The sequence below is a fragment of the Sphaeramia orbicularis genome, chromosome 7 (genome assembly GCF_902148855.1).
Source record: "Sphaeramia orbicularis chromosome 7, fSphaOr1.1, whole genome shotgun sequence".
NCBI lineage: Eukaryota > Metazoa > Chordata > Actinopteri > Kurtiformes > Apogonidae > Sphaeramia > Sphaeramia orbicularis.
This window is the reverse complement of record NC_043963.1, coordinates 20,966,313-20,994,275: the sequence shown is the minus strand read 5'-3', so window position 1 is coordinate 20,994,275 and position 27,963 is coordinate 20,966,313. Positions and strand designations below refer to the sequence as shown.

Genomic DNA, 27,963 nt, shown 5'->3' with positions numbered 1-27,963 from the left:
CAGAATAGATGTTTCTCTTTGTTTGGTCACAATAAAAAACAATTGCTGTTGCAATTTAAGAAAAAAAAAAAAAAAAAAAATAGAAGGAATGAAACCACATTTCCAGATAGGTAATATTTTTGTATTCAATTTATTTAACATTATATTTAAAATAAACATGATTTTGTGTATTTGGTCCCCCTGATAAAAACCTTTGTCAGGTGAAAAACATCCAGTTATAATTTGGAAAATAGAAAACAACAAACACAGTATTTAAGTTTAACATGTACATAAGGAATGGTAAAAGTATGGAAAGTGACAGATGTATTTCACCACAGAAATCGTGTCTAAACAAACCAAACCCTTTAAAAAACATTAATAGATAAAAGTGCTGTGTTTCTTCTCCCAAAACAATGGCCCTCAGTGTCAGATGTCTGGGTTTCCCTCCATGTTAGAATACAAGACCATCTGGTTACTTTTACAACAGCAGAGTCTCAAATAAGATAATTCAGCATTTATGAAAACAGAAAAATCACAAATGTCATGTACACAAAAATAAAACAAAGTGTCACAACCTTTGGATTTCCGTCTAAAAATATCCTTTACACTGGGCATCACTTTAACTATAATACATTAAAATCTAATCCTGTCAGAGCAGCGTATTCTCTGACAGATCAGTAAAGACTAGTGTAAAAAGTGAAACTGTAGGAATGGCTTTAAGTGTTTCAATCTGTTCAAAGAGGCACGAAGAAAGAGCTCATACGAGACTCTTTAGAAGAAAAATCTACAAAAATCTAAAAAGGGAATGGCAAGTTTCTGTGGCTACGACCAGATCATTTCTACGCATCCTCTTCCTCGTCTTCCTCCTCGTAGTATCGGTTTCGTTTAATCATCTCCTCCACCGTCAGCTCCTCCTTATCGTCCACCTCCTCGCTGTCCCAGAAGCCCACGTCCTGGGACGAGCGGCTGGCCTCCACCTCACCATCGGGGGAGGAGAGGGCGGTGGGTTCAGGGGGCGTCTCCTCCTCCATCACACCTCCGTCTTCTTCCATCTGCTCCTCCTCCTCAGGTTGTTGTCCTGCGGTGTCATCCTTATCTTCCTTGTGTTCTGGCGTCTCCTCGCTCATGTCTCCCTCCTGTTCCTCCTCTCCTGAGCTGGTGTGGACGTCCACACAGCTGTCCTCAGTGGGTGTGTGACTCTCTGAGGACTGGCCCTCCTGCTGCAGCTCCATCCTTATGGATTTGGGGCTCGGCTGCAGGTCCTCCATCGGTTCTGCAGGAGGAGGCGGGCTTTCTTCTCTGGCCTCAGGAGCAGGTCTGTGATTGGTTGGTTCTGCTAATGTGAAGGGCAGGCTGCGCTCCTTCAAAGAGGAGCTGCGACGCAGGCAGGAGGTTTCTCTGGTCTTCTCTGGAGGTGAAGTGGGGGACTCCTCCTCTGGGGGCCACTTGGCTTTGATGGGTTTACCAGTGGGGCTTCCCTCTGTGGTCGCCGAGGCTCCGTTGTCTGGTTCTGTTCGCGGCGGCCAGGAGATCTTCAGCCTGCGGGTCTCTGTGGGTCTGTCGGCCTTCTCTGGTGACCCCTGTCCCAGAGCCTCCATGGTGGCCATCAGGACATTGACCTTGGCCAGTGGTGAGTCCTCCACGCTGGGGCTGGGCAGGTCCGAGGCCAGGCCCGGGCTCTGGATCTTGGCTCTGGTCTGGACGTCAGATGGCGGCGAGGTCTCCCCCCCATCCACTTTGGACTCCCACAGCTCCTTGTGGGGTCGGTGGCCGAAGCCCTCGTCGTAGTTGCCCTTGGATTTGAAGAGCTGGCAGAAGTGGGGTTTACAGTAGACGTTGTTGTGCAGAGAGGCGTAGTTCGCCAAACTAGTCAGGAAACAAAAAAAAACACACAACAAGTCAGTGGACCATCCTCACTCTGCCTGTGACTGACATTAGAAAAACAAACACCTGCTGAAGACACTCGTTTAGACAAGCCTTTATTTGACTGACTTGGTTTTATATTATTTTAATGTGATTTATTTTAACCCTTTCATACATGACATTCCTGCAGTAGACAGTTTTTCATTATTTAATTAAAACTACATTATTTGCAGGAATGACTCAACTCTAGTATTTGTTACACTCATTTTACTGCAAATGCTCTTGTGACATTTGAATTTCCCCACTGTAGGATAAATTAAGTCTTATCTTATCCTGATATATTGTTTAACGAATCCAAAAGATGTGGTTACAAAGAAAATCTCCAATAAGCGACAGTTTAGGGAATAATTTGTTCACAGGTTAAGCCATTTGGTTTGTTCCAGTGACATCATGCATTTTCGTAACTAAGTGCCAGACAGTTAAGGGGTTAATAAGCCTTAAAAGTGCCACAGAATTTGGCCGTTTTTCAGTATTTCACGTCGTTTTTATAATATTTGAAGAATCCTGCAGGAAACCGCTCGGTAACATCCGACCGATTGCTAATTAGATTCAAAACGCACCGGACGCCGATTCATTATTGATCGTAATTTGCATAATTCATAATAATAATAATAATCTTTATTTATATAGCACTTTTCATACATTAAAAATTGTAGCACAAAGTGCTTTACATATCAGTTTAAAAATCAGTACCGCCCCCCGCCCACACCCACCCACTCACCCGCACACACACACACACACACACACACACACAAACACCCACACATATACATGCAAACCCACAAGCTCACACATACTTAAGAAGACTGACTGAGCACGGGTAGACCAGAACAAAAATGTACAAGTAAAAGTAAAACATCAATTTAGGAGGCGCTGTCTCAGGGAGCCATCCGCACCAGGAGGCAGCCGCCGACCCCGGCGACCAGGCACCAGCAACACAGCCCCGCATCCCAACTAGTGGGAGAGGGCCAACTGGGACCCCCACCCACCAGAAAGGAGCGGACCCCAGTGAGAGAAGGCGCCACAGCCCCCCCGGAGTCCACAGCCGCCCCCTGGCATGGAGGGCTCCCTCTGATGAAACACCGGAGAATAAGAAACATTAAAAAGATATAAGAATATTATTCGGTCGTGTGACCTCAAATTCCCGTCTGCTTGGTCTCAAAAGGGGGACACGGAAAGAACGTCATCGAAATGTGAGAAAGAAATGGGGGTGGATGGTTTGTTTGTACACAAATATGGCATGTTCTCCAAAGCCGATCTGATCGGCCCGTGGCACTTTACAGGTCGTTTTCGTAAAGCCGATTTAATCGGCCCATGGCACTGAAAGTGTTAAGTCAGTGATATATTCTTTGTGGAAAGAGTTTAACAGAATTGTTTATGCTTAAAAAATTATCCCCATTACATGTTAAACTGTTGATGCACTGAAACCACTACAGTGCATGCTAAAGAAATACAATATTGAACAAATCCAGTTGGATGTTTTATGTCAAAATACCACTAGTTTACAAAAAAAAAAATCGTACACAAAGGGTTAATTTTTTCTTTTTTTCAAAGTGCCTCATTTATGTTTTATACAACTCTGTTCTTTTATTGTAAAGCACCTTGTGATTTTATCTGCAAAAAGTGCAATAGAAATTAATTTTTAAAAGTTTACTTTTTTGAGAAAGTTTTCACAGGAATATTTGTATTTCTTTGCATCTTTATCCTTTAATTGACCATTTCTGCTTTATTTTGACACATTGCATATTATATTCATTCACTGGATGTAACTGTTCAATACTTCTACACATAGATATTTATCTATGTTCTGAAGTCTTTGTCATGGCAAACACAATTTTATCTCTTTATTGGAGACAAAGTAAAATATACTGAGAATAGTCTTCAATAAGTAAAGGTTCAATATTCAAAACGTTACTTAAGTAAGTCTATAAGTATCATCATCCTTCAGCAGGGTCCTCTTGAAGGCAAAATAATAAAAAATAAATGAATAACACTGCTCTGCAATCTGCCTAAATTGTACTAACATTCATTTGAGAAATGACACAAACATTATTCTTTGCGGAGCATAAATATGGAACAGTCTTATTGTTAACATTTGGAAAACATAATTAGAATGAATGAGCCATCAGGGCTTTACAAGACAAATGTGAAAGAGAATTGAAAATCTGGGAAAACGCACAACAAACATTTGCTTTACAAATTTAATAACACAATAGGCTGTGTGTTGAAAACAGTCTAGAAATGTTCCAAGAACAGAATATTAAAAGGTCATGTTGATGGGCTTTTATATTGAATTTCTACAGGAAAAAAATAAAAATCACATGTGGTTTAATCATTTCCAAAGCTGTAGATCTCAGTGAAATGCTGTTTTGTCAGGGTCACTGCAAGTTAGTGTGTGTGTGTGTGTGTGTGTGTCCTCCTCACCTGAGCTTGGTGTTGCAGTGTGAGCAGCGGAAACAGGAGCTGTGGTAGATGCTCTGGTTCGCCACCAGTCTCTCCAGAGGATAAACCGTCTTCATACAGGACACACAGGTCTCCCTCACCGGTAGCCGAAAGTTCTGCATGCATCAAGTCACACCGTTTATTCACAGAAAACAAACAGGTGTGTGTGTGTGTGTGTGTGTGTGTGTGTGTGTGTGCGTGTGTGTGTGTGTGATCAGCTCATGCTTCCACTCACCCTGGGGGTCTTGGGCTGAGGAGAGTCTTTCTGATTGGTCGATGCTGCTGTGCCAGAAGCCGCAACTGCAGGAACACAAGAAGAGCAGAGTGAAGAAAAAGTAATGTTGATTTGTGAACACTAGAGGGAGCCATTTCACCTTTAATCCTACAGTTCCTCACTTTACCACATGGAAACAAGTGAAACTATTCATGTCTCATACATACAGGTTAAAAAGGGTCCAATCCGGCCAGTGGGAAGATTTTGAGAAACACAAAAATTACATTGAAGATATAGACAATTAAAGGTGTCAAAATCTATTTAGTTGAGGGGCCACATAGAAACCAATTCAATCTCAAGTGGGCTGGAACACTAAAAAATACTATCATAATGACAACTCAAATTTTTTCTCTTTGTTTTAGTGTAGAAAAGTAAAATTACATGGAAATTTTTGGCTTTACAAACTATCCTTTCTCAAAAATGTGAATAACCTGAACAAATATCAACAACCTTAAATGTCTTAAAGTGTAATTTTAAGATATTCTGCCTGTTACTAAATATTTTGTGCATTTGTAGATCCACTGTGGACTGTAAGTTGTAATCCACATGTGTAAATGATATAATGAGGCATAATATTAAAACTGAACTTATTTTTAAAAGAAAGTCCAGATTGTTCATGTTCACATTTTCTTAAAGGATAGTTTGTAGATATAAACATTTTAATCATGTAATTTTACTGTTTTCACTCTAAAATATAGACAAAAAGGTTGGAGTTGATATTATTTATAGGTTATTATGTTATTACTTTACTGGTCGGACCCACTTGAGATCATCCAAGGCTGTGTTCGGCCCCTGAACTAAAACGAGTCTGACACCCCTGATTTAGGACTTTAGTGTATGTAAAGTTTAACTCAACACATAGTCAACTTCAGACCATCTAAATGTGTTATTTTTGGAGCAATCTAATTACTACATTTACCTTTAACAAGCAGCTCTGTTAACCAATTAAAAAATAACCGCAAGAGCAAATTCCTGTTGTGTGGAGTAATATGAGGACATGGAAAGTAAATTACCATTGTTCTCTGGGGTAAAAACTTTCCGGCTGTTTGCCTCAGACTCTGGACTCTGAAATAACAGAAAAGGATGTGAGGAGACAGAACATACTGCCACAACCACAAACGATCATATCTGACATAACAGGCTGGAAATTAATAACCCACCCACTGATGGTCCTTTAATCCTCAAAGACCTAAACAGCCACTGGTGACTCAAGGTTATTAGTAACTGTTGAACCACTGATCCTATCAATACATGTAAATAATTCAAGTAAAATGCAGTATATCAGCTTTTCATCATTGTCACCATCATCAGATATGACCCATTTGGACATTCAGAAGCTCCATAGTGAACATGGAAACACCGTCATCTTCTAACACTGATTCACTTGTATAAATCAGTTTAGTTTGATAAATGACAGTGGTTGTAGATGCTCATTTTAGGTTCAGTTAATGAGATATTTTGCTGAAAAAGTCAGTTTTTCTTCATTTTTCTCTGTTTCGATTTAACGACCTTTAAATTTACACTCAGATTTTAGGAACATCTATAAGGTCGGTAAATTAAATACAGGAAAATACCTGGAAAAAATGGTGATAAATCATTTAAGATTAAATGTGGGGGGAAGTTGCCATTAACCCATACAGACTCAGTACTACTATTGTGGCAGTTTCCAAGTGAATTTGTCTCTGTATTTAACCTTTAAGTGATTTATCATCATTTATTATAATATTACCCCCTGTATTTTGCATTTTTAAGTGACAAATCAGGTATTTTCCTATATTTCATTTACTGATCATGTAGATGTTCAGAAAACCATAGATTGAAGTTAAAGATTATTATATCAAAAACAGAGAAAACTGAAGAAAAAGGGACTTTTTCAGTAAAATATCATTAACAACATAAAAAAAGTGTCTACGGCTGCCGTTATTTTTCAAACTACATGGGTTTTAATTGTGAATCAATGTTGTAGAACAGGGGTGTCAAACTCATTTTAGTTCAGGGGCCACATTCAGCCCAATATGATCTCAAGTGGGCCGGACCAGTAAAATAATACCAGTGAAAAAAGTAAAATTACATTATGATAATGTTTATATCTATATGGTTTGCTTAAAAAATCTGAAGAATATGAACAACTTGAAATGTCTTAAGAAAAACAAGTGCAATTTTACCTGTATTCTGCATCACTTTATCATTTACACATGTGCATTATAACTTACATTACCATTACAAATATACAAAACATTTTGTAACAGGTATAATATTGAGAAAATTGTATTTACAAGACATTTCATGTTGTTCATATTTCTTCAGGTTATTCACATTTTTTGTAAAAGGATAGTTTGTTAGTGTGAACATTTTCATGTAATTTTACCTTTTTTTTTTTTTTTTTTTAAACACTTAAAGATCAAATCTGCAGTTTTCATTATTTATAGGTTATTATGACAGCATTTTTCTAGTCTGACCCAACTGAGATCTCATTAGTTTATATGTGTATGTATGGAACCTGAAATAAAATGATTTTTTACACCATTGATTGTTAATACCTTCAGTGTAATTTTCGCATTTGACAAATTCATCCTACGGGCCAGATTGGACCCTTTGATGGGCCAGGTTTGGCCGCCGGGCCGCATGTTTGACACCTGTGTTTTAGAAGAGGATGGTGTTCCATGGTAACTACAGAGCCTCTGAACGTCCAAATGGGTCATATCTGATGACCATGAAAAGATGATAAACCGCATTTTATACCAATTATTTACGTGTACTGATAGGATGAGTGGATCAACAGGTTTAAACATTTTAGATCAGTAGATGGTTTTGGTCACCAGTGGCTGTTTGGGTCTTTATGGGTTAAGTGGAAGGTGCGGTGTGTAAAAGACGTTCTTATCCTCACCATGTCCAGATTGAATGGAGGAACGTTCTCCTTCTGCTTCCCACAAAAACTGTCCAACTGATCCCCCTGGAACACAGAGGAGACACACAGCTGGAGGTAAAAACACTGAAAATAAATGACGTCTGCGGAGAAACACTGAGGTTGTGTAAGAACTATCCGACTATCTGAGGTGCCTGTGGTTTGTTTATTTATTTATTTTTTTTACGTCACATTGATCGAACACAGGCTGGCGACATACAGCGCAGAGTTAGTTTAGCTGATTGGATGTGACAAAAAACGTCACATTGAAAGCTGAAGCACCAGACAGTGACGCATGAAATGTAAAATAAAATTCAATAAACACCCTGAGGAGAAAAAGAGAAAAAAAAAGGACTTCCTGAGATACTGTGTGGAAAAGTTGAACATGAGTACTCACATTGGCTGAGGTGGGAGTGACGTCCTGTTTGGAGATGGCGGCCTGGTAAAGGGCCATCCTGTCCCGGAGAGGAGTGGAATCAGCCAGACTTCCATCTAATACAACACACAAACACAAAGCACTAAGAAAAGATGACTAATACATGCAAAATGGAGCGATTAATCCTCAACTCCACTTATTCATGGCCCTTTATGAGGGTTTTCTGGCAGATTTGTTCTTCCTCTTATGTGCAAATTTTATTTTACACTACATTTTCCACAGCCCACTAATCCTCGCTAACTTCAGCATTACAAAGCAACAGTTTTATAATCAATGTAAGGCTAATTTTTTTCCCCTTTTTTTTTTTAGTTCAGACTGAGTGCAGAATGTGCTGGTTAGTCATGCAGGCTGTGGACGGGAATACAAGGTCAGGAGTCGTGTGCTGTGGGGGGGTGGGTGAGGGAGGACAGGGTCTGTCTCTTCCTGTGCTTTCTGAAGCCGTCTGCTGATCACAGTGCTTCTACAGGGGTCTGTTTCCTCACTTCAGAGCCTTTCGCTTCTCAGAAGGATGTAATCCATCCAGAGAAAGACAGGACGACATGCAGTGTTTTGGAGGAAATCATAACTGATTGAATGTGGATACAGTCATGGAGAAAAGGAGCAGAAAACAATGCAGACCGTGACGAGGGGTTTTTACCGACCCATGTATGAGAGCTGTGACTGGAAGTGTGCAATTACCTTTATGTTGGCAAAAAGAACAACATCTGTTTCTTCTAAATACTGTATATAGCATGAAGTTTTAACTAAACACTAAAACCACCACTGATGGCTCTATTTAGAGCAGAGGTCTCAAACATGTGGCCCTGGGGCCAAATCCAGGCCCCCAAAGTGTCCAGTCTGGCCCGTGGGATGAATTGTGAAATGCAAAAACGATACTGCAGATATTAATATTTTCAGTTCAGGTTCCTCATACAAACCGATTTAATCTCAAGTGGATCAGATCAGTAAAATACTATCATAATAACCTATAAATACGCACAACTCCAAGTTTTTCTCTTTATACAGGGTGGGGAAGCAAAATTTACAATGAACATTTAGTTGTTTTTTCTCAGCAGGCACTACGTCAATTGTTTTGAAACCAAACATATATTGATGTCATAATCATACCTAACACCTACCTTACCACCTAACACCTAACACCTACATACCTTTTCAGAAACTTTTGCCCATATGAGTAATCAGGAAAGCAAACGTCAAAGAGTGTGTGATTTGCTGAATGCACTCGTCACACCAAAGGAGATTTCAAAAATAGTTGGAGTGTCCATAAAGACTGTTTATAATGTAAAGAAGAGAATGACCATGAGCAAAACTATTACGAGAAAGTCTGGAAGATACTATTAAAGAAGAATGGGAGAAGTTGTCACCCGAATATTTGAGGAACACTTGCGCAAGTTTCAGGAAGCGTGTGAAGGCAGTTATTGAGAAAGGAGGAGGACACATAGAATAAAAACATTTTCTATTATGTAAATTTTCTTGTGGCAAATAAATTCTCATGACTTTCAATAAACTAATTAGTCATACACTGTCTTTCAATCCCTGCCTCAAAATATTGTAAATTTTGCTTCCCCACCCTGTAAATGTAAACATTTTCAAGTCATTTTACTGTATTTAAACTAAAACTATAATTTCACAAAAACACAAATCACCTGAACAAATATGAACATTTTGAAATGTCTGAAGTGCAAGTTTACCAATATTCTACCTGTTATTAAATGTTTTGTGTATTTGTTGATCCACTGTGATCTGGAAGTTGTAATTACATGTGTAAATGATAAACTGAGAGATTATTGGTAAAATTGCACTTAGTTTTCTTGAGAAATTTCAGTTTGTTCATGTTATTCACATTGTTTTAAAGGATAGTTGGTAGATGTAAACATTTTCATTGCATAATTTTACTTTTTTCACTCTAAACCATTGAGGAAAGTTTGGAGTTGACATTATTTATATATTATTATGTTATTTCACTGGTCCGGCCCAAAAAAAAGTTTGAAAAAATGCACAAAAACAATGAAGCTATCAATTATATGCATTTATGTAGATCTAATTTTTGTTGTACAACGGCATAAATTTTATGACATATTAGATATCTCTGTATTTACCATGTTAATTTGTGTTGCTAGGATCATGTTAGCCGCTGATAGTGGCAAAGTTGTATTATTGCTCCAGAAAAAAAAAAAAAATTGTTGGAAAAAAAAACAAAATGTTGAACGTCGTACCTCCTAGTAGCTGGTCCATGCTGGCGGTGTTAGTGTTCTGTCCTTTACTTGTCTCTCTGGATGCCTGAATAAAAGAAGCAAACAAACATTAGCGGTCTAGTAAATTAAAGTTACATTAGGTAACTGTACACAGGCACCAGAAAAGACCATTAAAAACACACTTTCTGCTCACATCTGTCCACAATCAGTGTAGAAAACAGGCTCAATGTGATCGTGTCCATTGCAACCTCAAAAGTGAAACAACACAAAGACGTGAGGTCTAAGACAGAGAGGATCTGAGAGTCTAGTCCAAACTACTTTAATCCCCTTATGAGCTCAGAGACGGAGACACGCGTCTGTCCACGACCTCCGCCTGGCAAAACAAACAAACAAACCCAACCAGAGGATGGAGCATTTCTCAGGTTGGATCCTTCATTGGAGTAAACGTTCATGTGACGATGGAGCTGTAATCAGTATTTAATAATAGATTCAGTTCACTAAATCTATCCTTTTCATTTGAATATTTTCTGGTTTCTTTCCTTTTCTCTGACACTAAACTGTAAATACCAGTTGGGAATTAAATAAGACATTAGATCAAGGGTGTCAAACTAATTTTAGTTCAGGGTTACACATATATGCCACTTTATTCAAGTGGATTGGACAAAATAACAGCATAATAACCCATAAATAATAACACATTTTTCTCTTTGTTTTAGTGCAAAATAGTAAAGGTGCCATTTTAACAATATTATGCCACACCTTATGTACATTACAAAACAGCAGATCTGCAGATGCACAAAACATTTAGGAACAGAAACAATGTTGTTAAAATTGCACTTATTTTTCTTATGTAATTTCAGGTGGTTTATGTTTGGTTATTCACATTTTTTGCAAAACGATATCTCTTTGACCATCATGCAATTTTACTTTCAGTTCTTCAGAACCGATGAAGTCTCTTGGATAAGGGACAAAACATTTCCAAGAACAAAACCAATCCAGTTTACTTTGAAAAGCTACTAAAGGATTTCATGATATTTACAAATTGTGTAAAATTTTAAGGGTGTCTGAACACTTTTTCCCACAATTGTATGTTATGTATACGAATAATACAATTATATCTGTTATATATAGTATAGACTGGTGCCTTTTACATTGTATTACACTTAAATGTATTTTTTCCCCACTGTTTTAGTAAAGTTTTGGATTGTTTGTGGCATTTTCTTTCTTTTATAGATTGTTTTAGGGTCTTTTAGCATTTAGCTATGGACAACAAATGAAATGAGCCCTGTTGGCTAACTTAGGCTCATTTACAGTTTATTTCTGTTGATTAATGACCACTATCGCTCTAATACAATACGGCCTCTCCTGTGTTTATCCAGTGTCAGTCAGACGTACGGTATGTCCGTGGTTTATAGAAAACATCTCTGAATCAGCAATATCTTCAAAGGTTTTAACAGGTTTCTTCTTATCGTTTAGTCGTCTTGTTGATCTCCTGATGCCAGATCAGCCATCAACTCCAAACCCCTCCCACTGCCGAGTCACACATCATCCTGCTGCGGTCACTTCAGGTACAGATTACACAATAGGCCAGACAGCGAACAGAGCCAACCTGCCAACACTTTTAGACATCAATCTCCCAGAATCGTGACTGACTCTGCTCTTCCACCTGCTCAGCATGAATCACCTAAAGGCCCAGAGCTGAGGTCGTTCATTCTGGATGTGCGTGTTGTTCCTGGCTCGTTCACCTGATGAGGATTCACCCTGAGCTCCCTGCTGTGTCCTAACAGGCTGAGAATGTCGACAGGCCACAGCAGGAAATATTGGGAAAGATTTAACAATAAAAACAAAGCAGGGACTGAAACTGACGCACGTCTAACATGGAAAACAACCACAGTTCAGACAAGGTGATGATGACATGTTTCACTTCCTGCCCAAGGAGTGACAGGAAGGAATCTGACCATAAAGGGATAGAAATCAGAAGACAGGGATACTTTTTAGCTTTTGGTAAATTGAAGTGATGTCTGTCAAAATTTAGATTACATATGGTCTATCTGCTCTGAAAAAGTGTTAAATATCATACGTTTTTAAACTAGTTCAGTTCCTGCTTTTAAAAGCTGCTCAACAAACCAATGTAAATACTTTAGGAAGAATAAACTAATTAATAAATAATTCCCTACTTTTTACCCTTTAAAGCTCATGTTATCCTTAAATAAGCTGAGCATTATACAGACAGACACCATTCTCTGTAAAATGAAATTTAGTCCACTTTTGGACCCCTGTATTCATAAAAGCCTCTATAATAATATACAACACTGTTCTCCAAAACATACAGGAATAAAAACATTGAGGTTTAAATGACAAACTATATACATTTACTTTAGAAACTGAATCTAATTCACTCATATTTTTTCATTTTTAACACGTAAAAGCTCATGTTATTTTCTTAATTAAGGTTTGTGGACTACCAAACACTATGATAAATGTAATATTGTATTTTTATGTTGTGATCAATATTGACATTTATTGCAAATGTTCTGTCATTTCTTAACTACAATACTGTGCAAAAGGCCCAGGCTGACATGACCACATATATACATTTCCAAGTTTCTATATTAAGATCCAATCTGTATATATGTGAAGTATGTACAGCAGTAAAAACAAGAGTTTCAGGGAAAAAGCAGCTTCTACAGCTTCTATAAACCACAGTGGTTGTATTTAGAGTGACCTCCCTTTGCACTTATATTGTTTTGAACAAAAGGGTTGAAGACATATTTCTAACTGTTTGTGCTGCTTCTTGTCATGGGGTCAGAGGTCATACTAAATACCCACTTTAACCTTTAGAACCCATTTAGTTCAGTTTTTGTGTGTCTTAAGCCCGTGCACATATTCCCTTTTGCACAATACTACATTTGTCACATTCTGACTATAAATAATCATTTTAAACCACTAACGTCTAATTTCTTCAACTCACATTCAGGAAGGAAAAAAAAAAGAAAGTAAAGCAATAAATATTAGAAGAAATATTGATTTAAGACTTATCAAGGCATGAACATTTTAATCATGATAATATTTCTGTGTCTTACAGGCTGTAGGTGTAACGTTCAGACAGCAGGTCTTTATGCACAATTCAGATTTTTTTAGTATGAAATAAGATTTTTTTTTTGTGTGCTCATTCATATTACACATGAAATGCAACTTCTATCAGTTTGAAGTATGAACAGAATGAGACCCTGAAGTGAAACGCATGCGCAAAAGAGGTCCTAATGTAATACATGACCATGCAGGCACAACACTGCATTTACAGAAGTAAGAAGGTTTTTCCCACCTCTTCTTCTCTTGGGAGGCAGAATTATGATGTTTGTCGCATTTCAATGACGTAAAGGTCGGATAAATGCGAACTGAAGCCACATTGCAAAATATCAGATATGTATCAGATTTAGGACCACATATGAAAGTGGACTGGGTCGGATTTGTGCTGTTCAAACGGTCTTTAACAGATCAGATACAGGTCACATATGGGCTACAAAAAAAAGAAAAAAAAGAAAGAAAAAAAAATCTGATTTGGGCCACATTTGCCTGCAGTCTGAAAATAGCCCAAGTAAAACTTTCTTTATTAATTTATTAATTTATTATTAATTCCTTAATAAATTTATGTTAAAAAAAGGTAAACAGTCATCCTTCTATAGAGTTGGAACAGACTATGACTACTTTTCTTCTTTTGTCATCTTATGTGTACAGTACTTGAAGAGAAGGTGAGGAATGTATTATGAAAACTATGTTATATAAGTATAATTTACTGACTGTTTTTCATAAAGACATAGCCCATAAAAATGTAGCTGAGATAATGTGAAGCAAATGAAATTGTACATGTTATACATCTCCTCAATATTTGTTGGATTTGTGTTTATGTGAGCATGTCAAATAAAAAAATCAGTAAAAAACAGTCATCCTTCTAAAGAGTTGGAGCAGACTGACTATGACGACCTCCACATGATGTCATCTGAGGGTGCGTCTTTGCCAAATCTGAGAATCTGACTCAGATGTGAACATACAGTAATAAATAATACACGTGTATGATAACACACACACACTGAGTCATTACGGTCACATACACACACATATATACACACGCACTATATGGAGGTGGGCTTGCGTCAGGCATTTAGAGAAAATTTAAAACAAATCATTACAATAGAGTCTCCAAAACCATCATCCTAATAATAATGGCTCAAGTCCCTGGGGCGGATTATCTTCCAGAGACCGGAGGTGCAGCTTTGTAGGAGGGGGCTGGTTTGCGTGTATGTGTGTCTGAGGGGGTAAACTGGAGTGGGGGGTCAGTAGGATGTAAACAGCAGGCGGACTGTATGAGGCCGGGCTGGGTCTCTGGAGGACGGATCAGCAGCAGAGACAAAGAATCTACTGCTAATCCTGATACTATTAAAGCTCTCGCACAGACTGACTTTAGTTCCTCTTCTGACCCCACAAACAATATACCCAAGACAATAAACTCCCTGTTCCTACATTAGGCCATTGTAAAAAGAAGAAAGACGAAGAGGACACCTACAGTGTCAGTCAAAACCTCTGAGAGCCTAACAGTCTTTAAACACACAATAACACTGTTGAGGGTGAGGTTACAAAGCTGAAAGATGCACTAACAAAGTGAGCTCATGAAGTGGCTTTAAAGAGGCTGCTTTCATTACAGGCACTTTACACACATGTCTTCAAAACCCCTCATTCAACTGCACAGAAAACATCCTAATCTGACACAAATCAACGCAAACTGGAAAAGTAAAAAAGAGGCAAGTGTGTCAGAGTCATGAAGCCGGTTTCTGTGAAAGAGGCTGAACAAAGAAAGCAAGAAACACCATACAGGATGTTGAAAGAAACGCTGTAGCTACCTCTGATGAAGGAGATGAAGAGTCAGCAGAGACAAGAGAAGGACGGCGGCTGTTCAGAGGGAGTTTGAGAGCAACACTGAATCCAGCAGAGACTGACGGGCCGGGACGGCGGCAGGTCTGAGGACCAGCAGACGGAGGCAGACTGAGGCTGGGGAGATGAGGGGCAGGGTCTCTGGAGGGGATTCAGGGGAGGAGGGTGAGGAGGGATAGGGTGTGTGATGGGTGGGAACAGCAGAGGCGACAGGGAGCAGGTGTCCGAAGGGGGGCTGGTTCAGAGGGGGTGTGGCTGGATGAAGGTGGGGATGATGACGGAGGCGAAGTGTGCCGTGGTCTTATACATGGGGGGGGGGGGGTATTACACTGCATGATTAGATTATAATATGACAGATTTGCCCCAAATGTAGAAATTTTAATTATATCAGGCTCTTTTATCATCATCATCATCATATTTTTCTCTTCCATTTTAATAATTTAATTACATTTTAAATATTTATTTCTTCTACTTTTCTTTCCTCTGGATGTTCCTTGTTTCTGTAGAGCACACTGAATTGGGGCTTTGCGTTGTTTCATTGCATTTTTAATGTTTTGTTGGGCTGTGTTATCATTTAATTTTGTAGTTTTTATACTTGACACTTTTTTTTTTTTTTTTTTTTTTTAACATACATACATATTCTATCTTGTATATATAGTGTCTGTTTTATGTATTACAGCTGCCTCCTGAGCTAAATACGTTGAAATTTAATTTTTACATGTAAATGTGGAATCATAAAAAAGTCTGTCTATGTCTGTCATTTTATATTATGTTCCCTCTTATATTTTGTGTTGGAAATTACACCATATACTACAATATCTTGTCTTTTTTTACATGGTTTACATTCAACTACAAATAACAAAATGGATGTTGCAAATAAAACAGAAACTAAATCAAATGAGTATAGTACTGTGCAAAATCTTATTAGGTTTGTTGTTATAGTAAAGTTATAATGATCACACATATGCAGTTCTCACTCTCTATAACAGCATTAAAACATGTTTCTAAAGACCAAAGTGGTAGTATTTAGACTGACCTCCTTTGGTACTTAACACGTATTTAAGTCTTATGTTCAGAAAATGAGATTTACTGCATTAATTTCTCTGGTATTTTGCAACAGATTTCATATAATATTATAATTTGGGCCACCTTTCATCCAAAACTAAATCCAAAAAGAGCCTTTTAGCATATTTTTTGTGTATTTTTAAACATTATACACATATTTCCTATACTTTCTTGCTGTATCTGACTAATTAATAAATAAGTGTGCTTATGTTCAACACAGCTGAAGGTGACCAAGGACTTTTATATAGTTCTGTGCATCATTATATCAAAACAGTTCTTATCTGTGACATAAACTTAAATATAGTCGCGGAAAAAAATTATTAGACCATCAAAAGTCATCAGAAACAATGGTTATGCAATCAAGTACTAACTCCTGTGTGTATCATGTGATTAAAACAAACAGAAAAGAAAACATGGAATGTCTAAAAGCACTGTTTTTGGCAGTACAAAGCCACAGATATTGATGTAATAACTGAAGTGATTTTGATTATCATCAAGAAAACCATGAAAAGTGGTTAGATATCAGCTCTGAAATTAAACTTTTATGAGCTATTTTTGTTGTTATCATTATATTTGTCCAAACAAATGTACCTTTAGTTGTACCAGGCATTAAAATGAACAAGAAATTGAAGAAAACAAGGGTGGTCTAATATTTTTTTCCGCGATTGTATCATGATAGTGTGTTAAAATGCCTTTGTTGAACTTGCCTTTTTCACTGTGTCACAGTCCACTGAATTCAGAATAAAGCATGTACGGGGTGGAGTCATTTGCAAAAAGGAGGGGAGAGGAGCAGCTGGTGCAGGGGGTGAGTGTGGGAGGAAGAGGAGGGAGGGTGGAAGGATGGATAGGTGGGGCTGAGTGTGTATGTATGAGAGGGGTGGAACTGCCAGAGAAAATAAAAAAAGCAGGGTGAGGGTCAATTAATTTCAGAGCGCGTCTGCCTGGCTGCATACTTGCCCCGGTTCAGGGAGGGGGTGGATGAAGAGGAGGGGGATTATTTAGATAAGGGGGTTTGGGTTGAGATAGGAGGTGGGAAGGTTAATATAAAAGCAGAGAATGGAGGCCTTTGATGGTGGTAAGAAGAAGGAGGGAGGAAACGAGCGAGAAAAAACAGAGCAGAAATAGAGGGTCTGAGGAGGAGAGAGGGGACAACGGGGATGATTGATGAGGAGGAGGGGGAGCTTTGAGGGCCTTAGGGGAGGCTGAAGAGGCTCTGAGTGTAGATCAGCTGTCTGCAGTCATGAGCCTGCATCATTACATCATCCGGGACGTTCAACAAAGAGAAGCAGAAGGTCGGGGCTTTACAGTGGAGGCCATTGTACCAGTCCCTTGACACTGTGTCTGTACTACTGTATAGATCTTCTATCACTCCTCGAGGATTTCCCCAAACAATTCCCCCTTTGGTAAGATAACTATGCAATAAAAGACTCTGCAAATTCCTCCAACTCCCCGTAGCTCTGCTTGATCTCACTTTTTAAAAGCCCACATAGGAGGTCAGTGTAGAGTTGAAAGAGGTTGGAAAACAAAGTCTTTGTCAGAACAGCACATTTTTTGGCAGCAGGTACTTTCCTTGCCAAGTTGCTTCAGGCTATGCTTTTGTCATTTGTTGGTGTTGGAAAGAGTAAAAATTACAAAATCATTTCAGGTTTAAGAAGACCAATGTTATAATCGTTAACGAAAACTAACGAAATGACGAAAACTAGAATTGTAAATACATTTTCGTTAACTGAAATGAATAAAAACTATAATTAAAAGGAAAAAAAACAATAACTAACTGAAACTGTATTGTGTGTTTACAAAACTAACTAAAACGTATAAAAATTATGGATAAAATTCCCTTCATTTTCATCTTTGTCAATGTCGGATTGATACGCAAACGATTTATTTTGCTCTAGCAATTTTAGCTTCTGGCACCATATGATATTTAACGGTCCGTCACTTGTGGTTTACAGTCGTCTTCTCGTCCCCACTCTACCTGGAAACATGGAGACTAAAGTTGGGAGAAAGCATCAGAGTCCTGTCTGGGATTTATTTGAATACGACGGAGAAGAAGAGAAAAGATACGACAAAACTAAAACTAAGCATTTAGAAAAAAATGAATACCAATAAAAACTAGCAAACCTGCTCTAAAAACAAATTAAAACTAACTGAATTAGAGGGAAGAAAGTCAAAACTAAATAAAACTAAACTATAATGAAAAATCCAAAACTATTATAACCTTGAAGAAGACTTACACAGGTGACGGTGATGGGTAATATCAAGAATGGGAGCGAGAATCAGGGAAAAATACCAACAAAAGTCTTATAAAAATTAAAAAAAAAAAAGGGTGAAATCCAGCAATGAAACTGTTTTTCTGCAAGAATCTGTCTGTGCTTCTGATAATAGAGTTCTAATTCAGACTCGGCTCTAATTCTTTTGTCTTCATATCTATACTTTTTGCATTTTCTGGTCAATTTGATCCTTGGTAGTAGTGCTAAAGTCAAAGACAGAAACTTAAGAATGAATGCGGGTCATTGGTATCAATATTAAAAGGACTATCAGGACTGGATCTTCCCGCTTCTTAAACCCTCATAATGACTTTTTATGTTCTCCTCCTGTCATAAATGGATGCTCTGTGCTGAGGAAACACAGCCCAACTGTTGTTAACACTTCACACCTCAAGTATGAGCACTTTACATTTAACACGCCTCAGGGAAATGCATGACCGCACATTTAAAGCCTCTACTTTTTATGCTACACAAATAACAATAAGCTGCCCTCAGAGCATGAAGTGGAGCTCCAGCCAAGGCCGAGAGGATGTTCAAGTCAGCTGAGAGTGTTTGTGTGGTGAGATGAAGGATGGAGAAGTGAGACGGACCCATGTGACTAGCAGCATGACAGCACTGGGGGGATGTGACCTCCTTAAAAAACAAGCAAACATTTTAACTCAAGCTAAAATGGATCATATTTCTTTTAGGAAATTGAATAAACAGCACTTATAAGTAAAAAGAAACAAAAAGTTGGTATGGAGACGAAGTGGGTGTAAGGAAATTGTTGGTTGAATATGACTTGATGAAGGCTTTAAAAGTAGGAACACTGAGATATAAACTATGACAAAATAGCCAAGAAACATAATAACCTTTTTCAGATTTGATCTATGCTTCATTTAAGGTGGCACATGAGTATAGCTCCGATTCAGACCCTTTAGTCCAGGAGTGTCAAACATATGGTCCACCCCAAAACAACCGTGTCATGAATTTGTGAAATGCAAAAATTGTACTAAAGATGTAAACAGTCAAGGATGTCAAAATCATTTTAGCTGTCTTAGTGCCACATACAGCAATCTCAAGGTGTCAAACCAGTAAAATACTTTTATAATAATCTTTAAATAATGTCAACTCCAAATTGTCTTTTTTTAAGTGCAAAAAACTAAAAATAACATGAACGTCTTCACATTTCCAAACTGAACAAATATGAACAGCCTGAAATGTCTCAAGAAAAGTGCACTTTTAACAATATTCCGCTTGTTACTAAATGTTTTGTGCATTTGTAGATTCAGAGTGATCTGTAAGTTGTAATGCACGTGTAAATGATAAGCTGAGGCATAATATTGTTAAAATTGCAATTATTTTTCTTAAGAAATTTCAGGTTGTTTATGTTATTCCCATTTTTAAAAGGATAGTTTGTAGATGTAAACATTGTTAGAATGCAAATTTAGTTTTTTCACTCTTAAAAACAGAGAAAAATTTGGAGTTGACATTATGTTCATATTTTACTGGTCCACTTGAGTCCACTCATATTGGGCTAAATGTAGCCCCTGAACTAAAATGACACACCTGCTACTTAGTCACTACCTCTGAAAAGGTGGACTTGCCTTGTCAGTCAGGTTCTCTCCCTTCTCAAACATCATCTTGAGGCTGTTGAGGGGAACGCTGGGCCTCTCCGATTCAGGCACCTCAGCTGATGTTACTTCTGAATCTCTGTCAGACTTTGCTTCCATCTCCATTGAATCCTCTGATCCGAGCGCAGGGTTGGATGAATCCAAATGGTTGGACTGGGACTCTGTGTTGCTGGCTTCCCCCTCAGGGTCCTGGGAGAGCGTGGAGTCACACTCGGTGGGTTTCAGCTTGGGTCCTGCTGACCGACTGGCCTGTGTGAGGACTGGGCTGCAGGGTGCGGCCTGAGCTGGGGTTCTGGGGATGGATGGCGGTTGCTGCTGTTGTTGTTGCTCCCAGCGTTTCTTTAAAACACTCAGGTTCCCACTGCACAGTGATGAGGGTAAAGGCTCCACTGCCTGCAGCAAAAGCATAAAATAACTTAAATTCACTCTACATTTGATAAGATATGTCATTGTTATCGTTTGCACACAATGAAAGAATGTTTAGCAGCTCTGTTATGACCATGAACGTGTAAAAATGCAATGTGAGTAACTAAAAAGTACACTCAACAACACAAACATAATAGAACATAGAGACACTCAATGAAAACACAATGTTCTCAAACAGGCAAATATAATAAAGATTTGATTAGATGAAAAACACAAGCTAAAGTATAGAGTAAGGTGTTAGACTGGCGCCCAAAATGGACTTTAACCTTTCATGCACGTTAGTTTTTAATGTATTTTGCCAACTTTAATACAGAGTAGTGAGTGTCCATGCACACTACACATCATCAATGTATTGTTCCAGTAATTATAAAGACAAAGTGGATAATAAACCACAGACATTTTCACAAACAGTTCCACATCAACACTTTAAATGTGATGACTCACTATTTCTAAGGCTTTGGCAGAGAAGGCGTTTACTGAGGGATGCTAGCCACCCTCTCAAGCTGTTCTCAGTTTGCTCAATGAAGTTTGGACTTGTGCCACCTGATTTCCAAATGCCTGAATGAAGCCTAAAATTTCCACAAATACATGTTAAACTACAAGTGAATATTCATGCGAGCAAGCTCAGAAACAACTGGCAGTGAAGGAAGAAGACGAATGGACAGGAAAGTGGAGAAACTGAAACTGAAATAAGAGCGCAAAAGACAAAGACCCAACTCAGCATGCATTTCTGTAAACCTGGATCTGCTGGATGTGGAGCAGGAAGTGGACCAACCCCGCTACAGAGCTGGAAATTCAACCATATCCTGAAGTATAAAGAGTAAAAACCTGAGAGAGGCTGATGAGCCGGCTGTCCAGTTGGCGTTGTGCGTTTGTGCTATGTGTGTTAGTGTGTCTGCTGGCCGGCTGGAAGTGCAACAAGCTGTCCCAGATGTGAGCGTTGAGGAGTGATCAGAGCAGTATGAAGTAACCGGCCCACCCCCCTACACCAGAGAGAAGCACACAGAGGGGAGGAAACAGTGAGGGAGTGCAGGGGGCGAGGGGCGTGGAGGAGGAGAAAATCAGAAACAGAGACAGTCAGTGAGGGAAGGAGGGAAAATAAGTCCAGGAAATGAGAAAAAGGTAAAAAGGGGGAGCGTGTTGGAAAGAACCAGAGGCCAGAAAGAACGAAACAGCAACTCACTCTAAAGCGGGGCTGTCAAACATACGGCCCGTGGGCCAAAACCTGGCCAATGGGATGAATGTGAAATGAAGACATTAACAATGAAGGGTGTCAAACTAATTTAAGTTCAACAGCTACATAGTATTTTATTTCAGGCTGGGCTCTATCATAATAACTCTAAAAAAAACTGTCTTTGTTTTAGTGTAAAGAGGAAAATTACGTGAAAAGGTTAATATTTACAAAAATGTGAATAACCTGAACAAATATGAACAACTTGAAATTTCTTAAGAGAAGCAAGTGCAATTTAACAATATTCTGCCTGTTACTAAATGTTTTGTGCCTTTGTAGATCCACTGGGATCTGTAAGTTGAAACATGTGAATGATAAGCACGGGCATAATATTGTTAAAATTGGATGTTTTTCTTAAGAAATTTGAGGTTGTTCATGTTATTACCGCACCCCCTGAAGGGGAGGCAAGGGGTGTTTTTGGTTCAGTTTGTTGTTTCTTTGTTTGTTAACACTCTAGCTGCAAAACTATTGGTTGAATTCCTTCAAAATTGGGTTTATAGAATGCCAGTGACCCAGAATAGATCGATTACATTTTGGGAAAAGCTGGTCAAAGTTAAAAATTTTTGGGAATTTTTTTTGTTTTTTTTTGTTTAATTCCCCATTTACTTATAATGGGCAAAATTTAAAATGTCTGTAGCAGCAAAACTAGAGGTTGAATTCATACCAAATTGGGTTTATAGATTGCCAGTGAACCAGAATAGATGTGGTTACATTTTGGGTGAAGTTGGTCAAAATTAAAATTTTTTATTAATTTTGAAACCCCCTCCCCTCATCAATTTTGTTTCAATTTACTTCAAACTTGGCACATATATAGAAGCAATTAATATGATATCAGCTGGATCGATGCCTAAATAAGCTACAATACATGCGAGGGGCAGGGTTTATTGTGTCTGGCACCGCTTGTTCATATTTTTTTGAAGGATACTTTGTAGATTTAAACATTTTCATCATGTCATTTTACTTCTTTCACTGTTGTTCTTTTACAGGTCTGGCCCACTTGAGTTCATGTTGGGCTGTACGTGGCCTCTGAACCCCTGCTCTAAAGACTAAAACAAACCCTGATGAGTGATGGGTTCAATTTGACAGCACCACCTTCATGCCTTATCTTAATCTTAAGGATTGCTGATACCAGAAGCTGTGGCCATTCCACAGTACACAGCCTGATGACGACTCTCTGCTGGGTGTGTTCTGACTTCCTGTCCAGCACTAACAAGCCTCCTTACACAGATCAGGTGGGACACAGGAGTCCTGTTACCACTGACCTACTTTACTTTAACATCTGCATACGGTTTACAGCTTTCCTGGCCTTTAACCGCAACATATAGATGACCCGGTGCATCAGGACTACATCTGATAGAGTGGGAGGAAAGTTTAATTTCAAAGTGTCACTTACTGATTTCCTTTTCTCTGCATTGCCTTCCTCCGCTGCCATCTGGTACCTGAGAAAGAACACAAGTTTTGGGTGTGAGTGGAAACTATTATATCCTTTATTTAAGCAGGTGAGGGTTCCAAGGGTGACCTGGCCAAGGAAGTAGCACAGACACTGCTACAACAGTAAATAAAGACACAAACAACTTTCATACATTACAAATTAATAAATATAATATTGGGTTTTACACACAATAAAAACTAGATCAACATAAAATTATATGTTACAAATGATACCAGTGAAAATTTAGGCACAATCTCACTGACAATAGTTTTTTTTTTTTTTTAATAAAATAGAATACAGTTACATTTCTGATAGTTTCATGTCCTCAAGTAAATTATTCCATGAATAAGGGGCCACGCAATATAGTCTTTTTTTTTTTTTACCCAACTCTGTTCTAAATCTGTGAACCACCATTTACAGGATGTTCTGAGATCGGAGACCATTTTGTTTTTGGTTTTTAGGCATGCATGCATTAACCTTCTGAGACCTAGCAATGCATTTTTGTCTTCAGTAAAGTACAAGAGTTTCAAAGCTTAATTAAAAAAAAATTCCACTGCAAAATGACATTCCATAAAAAAGTGAAGCAAAAATGTATCTGAAAAAATGTTGTCATTCTGTTTTCACCCAAGACATTTATTTAATGGAAAAAGCAGAAACTTGTATTCTCCAGAGTCTCATGAGGTTAAAATATAATGGAGAGATTTATGGATAAAAGTCTGTGGACATGAGAATCAGCAACAGCATGCAGAGTACAATGGTGAACATGATTTCCACAGATATTAAGGAAACATAAGCACAATAGAAGACTGTATCTGACTCATTTAGGTGCTTTTCACATGCATTCATAAAAAACAGATCACCATAATTCAATAAACATAAGAATGTCAAAAGAAATTGGAAAGAATCAGGATGTTTTGCTAAAGGACAGACATCAAACGCATGGAACACTGAATGAAGAAAAAAAAAAATATATATCACATCAAGAAGAATGGGAGGAGAACCAGCAGATTTAACAAATCCATTTTTGTTTAAAGTTTACTCATTCAGATATAATGGGTGATGTGTAAGTAATATGTAGAAGTACCTAAACATTTGAGATCATAACTGACTGAATCCATGAAAAAAGTATTTGCCTCTGAAATGTAGTGAAGTAAAAGTTTAACGTTGCATAAAATGAGAAATATTTCTACTCAATTACAACACTTGAGTAGTTGTACTACTGCAAGTCACTTCCCACCAGTGGTCATCAACAACTTTGAGATCTTAGATAAAATAGACAAACTGGTCATTTTCTCATCAGTTATGGAGTTAGTAATTCTCTGAAGAGACTCTAATCAGTGACTGCGGTTAAAACATTTCCTTTGTAAAACATTGTTATTGGAAAAAAAGATTTATTTAGCAAGATATGTTCAAATTAAGAGATGTTAAATGCAGTACCTAACAGTCAATGGTAGCAATCAGTTATACATGTTATTGAATATTAGCGGTAAAAGCATTGTCATATCAGCCCTGGGGTCCCTCTGACAGATATTATGTAATGTATAACAACATTATTAATAGTGAAGCATCAGTGTTAGAACTGTATCTTATTATTGTTTCTGCTGGAGGTGGAGCAGGTTTAAACTAATTTATATTCAGTTTTATATCCAGAAATATAAATAAAACCAAAGGCTCATTACATGATCAATGGGAGAGGAAAGGGGGAAAAAAAATAAAAACTATAATAAAATAATTTAGTTTTTGAGCTTTTTAATGAGATATTGGATGACTTGAACATTCACTGAAATAAAACAAACTTTATACTTTATCATCTTACACTACTGGTTATCAACAACTCTGATGAGGAAGTGTCTTGTTGTTGATCTTAAGTGTTATAAGTGACCTCAGAGACACCAAATATAGTGCAGTTTACCTCTTTTCAGATTGTCCTAGAGTGTGAACTACACATTCTGCACTAGAAAACACCCCTGCTGAATGGTGGAATTAAAAACACTATTCCTTATACATTCAGGTCTGTAAGTATTTGGACATGTATAAGATTTTCATCAGTCAAATATTAAAAACAATCCTCATATCTAATGATCAATGCAACACTTTTGTTAAACCCCTTGAATTAAAGCTAAAGGTCCATACTTCAGTCTCATCTTGATTGTTACATTTCATACCCACAGTGGCGATGAATAGAGACCAAATTAATAATTACTATAACAAGTGATGCCAGGCACAACAAACCCCACCCCTTGCACTTATTTCACCTATTATAAATCAATGGGAAGATTTAAAAAATTCATTAAGAAAAAATTTGAACTTTGACCTACTGTTCCCAGAATGTAGTGGGATCTATTCAGCATCACTGGCAATCTATAAAGTCAATTTGGTATGAATTCAACCAATAGTTTTGCTGCGACAGACATGTGAAATTTTATTAAAGTAAATGGGAAAATTAAAAAAATATATATATATAGAAAAAAAAAAAAGATAATAATAACAACAACAACTATTATTATTATTATTATTATTATTATTATTATTATTATTATTATTATTATTATTATTAATAAAAAAATGTATTCTTTGACCTAATTTTCCCAAAATGTAATACCATCTATTCTGAGTTACTGGCAATATATAAACCAAATTTGGTATGAATTCTACCAACAGTTTTGCTGCTACAGACATTTGAAATTTCGCCCATTATAAGTAAATGGGAAAAAAAAAAATTTAAAAGTTAATGTTTAAAAATTGTAACTTTGACCTACTTTTCCCAAAATGTAATCAGATCTATTCTGGGTCACTGGCAATCTATGAACCAAATTTGATATGAATTCAACCAATAGTTGTGCTGCTAGAGTGTTAAACAAATAAACAAAACAAAACAAAAACAATACCCCTTGCCTCCCCTTCAGGGGGGCGGGATAATAATAATTATGGACCTGGCTGTATAAAGTAGACAAAAAACACACAGAGCAGTACTAACTCCTAGTGGCCACATGGGGTAAATGCACAGAGCAGACATCCTACCATGAACCACCTTCTCCATCTCCAAATTAGTAATTTGATCTGCTCTGCTAAGAGGTAAGGGGAAGCCCTGGGTGGTTTGGTGCTTCCATAATAAATTCACCTGCTCAGTAAAGTAGAGCAAACTAGAAATGACCAACACAAGACTGGAGCAACAGGTTAGAGCTGATGTACAGATAATCACACACTCAAACACAGGAGGAAAAATGAAAACAGCCCAAGTGTTGTGAGGGAGAACATGGCCTCCCTTCTGCTCAGAAACAGACTGGACAACTGGGTAAAAACAGCAACTCATCTGCTGACTGGATGCTGTTAAATGATTCAAGTCAAGCTGGAGGTGACTTACTTGGAGAAACGTTCTGCGATTGCGTTATTCTTCCCCCGGGCAGAGACGATGGACAGCTCTTTGGCCGTGACCCTCAGGGACTGGGATGCCCACTGTCTGCGACTGAACGGAGCGACGGAGGCCATCTTTACTGTGACGTAGGAGCGACCGGTCTGTTTGTCAGCTTTCCAGGAACACAAGTCGTAACTCTGCCTCTGAGGAAACAAAAAAAGAGGAGCATGAACACCACGACCAAGATGAGGAGGCAAATTAGCACTTGTACTGGTGGTGTGTTGCTGTTGTTGTTCCTCTCCACTGGCTCTAATCAGCTTGTCAGAAACACCCTTCCTGTGCAGCTAAACTTTTAAGTGTAAAAACAAAGTCATCTCAGTTAAAGCTGCACTTCCTGTACCTTTGTCCTTTACAAATCCTCATGTCATATCCACAGCTGGAATAAAAACCAAAAGGATCCTGTCCAGCTTGTACATCAGCACAGATCAAAAACCACTCTGAGAAATCAATATATTTTGTGAGAAAGCTCATTTATACCCCAGCAGCATGGACTGGGCCTGGTGTCAGAGTCAGACAGTCAATAGAGTGCGTCACACACAGCCATTGACCATCTGTTCCCTTTGTGACACAGCTCTTAACAGTGCCTTAAGGGGGACTACCAGCAGATAAGACAACTCATATTTCTACATCAAACAGGAACACACTCTCGCACACACTTTCACATCACACAAAACACACGTCTGTACCTGCTCACCTACTTTGCAACTTCACAGCCTCGAGGCAAAAGGGCGAGCAGATACATGCAGCAGCACCGTCAGCTTACAGTAACTGTCATCAGTGAGTTAGACACGCTCTGGGTGAATTAAACAATGAGGTCGATGAGTGGGCCCAGTGACAGCCCCAGCCTTCTGTGGCCTTCTGGTGGCTATTGTGGGGTGTGGCTTAATTAGGAACTGGCTCATTAATTTAGATAATCATGAGAACTGGGGGGAAATCCAGATCAGTCATCTCATGAGTCACAACCACCATCCCATTTTTCCTCTATAAGTAATAAAACAGCTCAAACACAAATGAAGGAACATGTTCATTCTACAAGTCTAGTTTCTTTTATCACCAGGTGTAGATAAAAAACAAAGCAGCATGCAAACCCAGTGCAGAACATGCAAACTGACAGGCAAAGAAATTACAGCCTAGAATGCAGCAACAGGTGAGAAACATAAAACCAACTCAACACTTGTTGTCACTCAAGTTCCTATTTTTCCTTATTACAGACAAAATATCTTAATTATTTCAAGTGTTTCACATACCTCTACTGTTTTATCTCCTGACGTTTGTGAGATTCTGAGGCCAGCTACTAGTATATCTCCTCCTTTTTACTGCTCAGCTGCTTCCACCGGTGCTTTTAGAGGAAATGGGGAAGAAGGAGGAGCCCAAGTGCTGCTGTTTAACTCTTCTCAGCCAATGGCGGAGCAGCTTTCACATCCACCTGGC

At 38.2% G+C, this 27,963-nt stretch overlaps 1 protein-coding gene across 4 annotated transcripts; it reads right to left on the bottom strand.

Annotated features, from left to right (window-relative positions):
* Nucleotides 1-111: 111 nt before the first annotated feature.
* lima1a (LIM domain and actin binding 1a) lies at nt 112-27,963 on the bottom strand. 4 transcript variants are annotated; one of them, XM_030139423.1, is made up of 11 exons: nt 27,780-27,963; nt 26,482-26,675; nt 23,079-23,124; nt 20,002-20,421; nt 10,176-10,239; nt 7,921-8,015; nt 7,506-7,571; nt 5,632-5,683; nt 4,580-4,644; nt 4,327-4,460; nt 112-1,845 (listed from the first exon to the last, which is right to left on the bottom strand). In XM_030139423.1, the coding sequence occupies exons 2-11, from the start codon at nt 26,604-26,606 to the stop codon at nt 819-821; spliced, it is 2,094 nt and encodes a 697-aa protein (XP_029995283.1). In that variant the 5' UTR covers nt 26,607-26,675; nt 27,780-27,963; the 3' UTR covers nt 112-818. The 4 variants fall into 4 exon arrangements, with proteins under 4 accessions (XP_029995283.1, XP_029995286.1, XP_029995285.1 ...); XM_030139426.1 differs by lacking the exon at nt 27,780-27,963 and adding an exon at nt 27,227-27,247; XM_030139425.1 differs by lacking the exon at nt 27,780-27,963 and adding an exon at nt 27,219-27,239.

Bases quoted from the DNA above. Each gene is read 5' to 3' on its own strand.
- lima1a (XM_030139423.1), bottom strand. From the start codon at position 26,606: ATGGCCTCCGTCGCTCCGTTCAGTCGCAGACAGTGGGCATCCCAGTCC. The intron at 7,572-7,920 runs GTGAGTACTCAT...TCTGTGTTCCAG, and splicing joins TCACTCCCACCTCAGCCAAT to GGGGATCAGTTGGACAGTTT. The intron at 4,461-4,579 runs GTGAGTGGAAGC...TGATGCATGCAG, and splicing joins CTCAGCCCAAGACCCCCAGG to AACTTTCGGCTACCGGTGAG.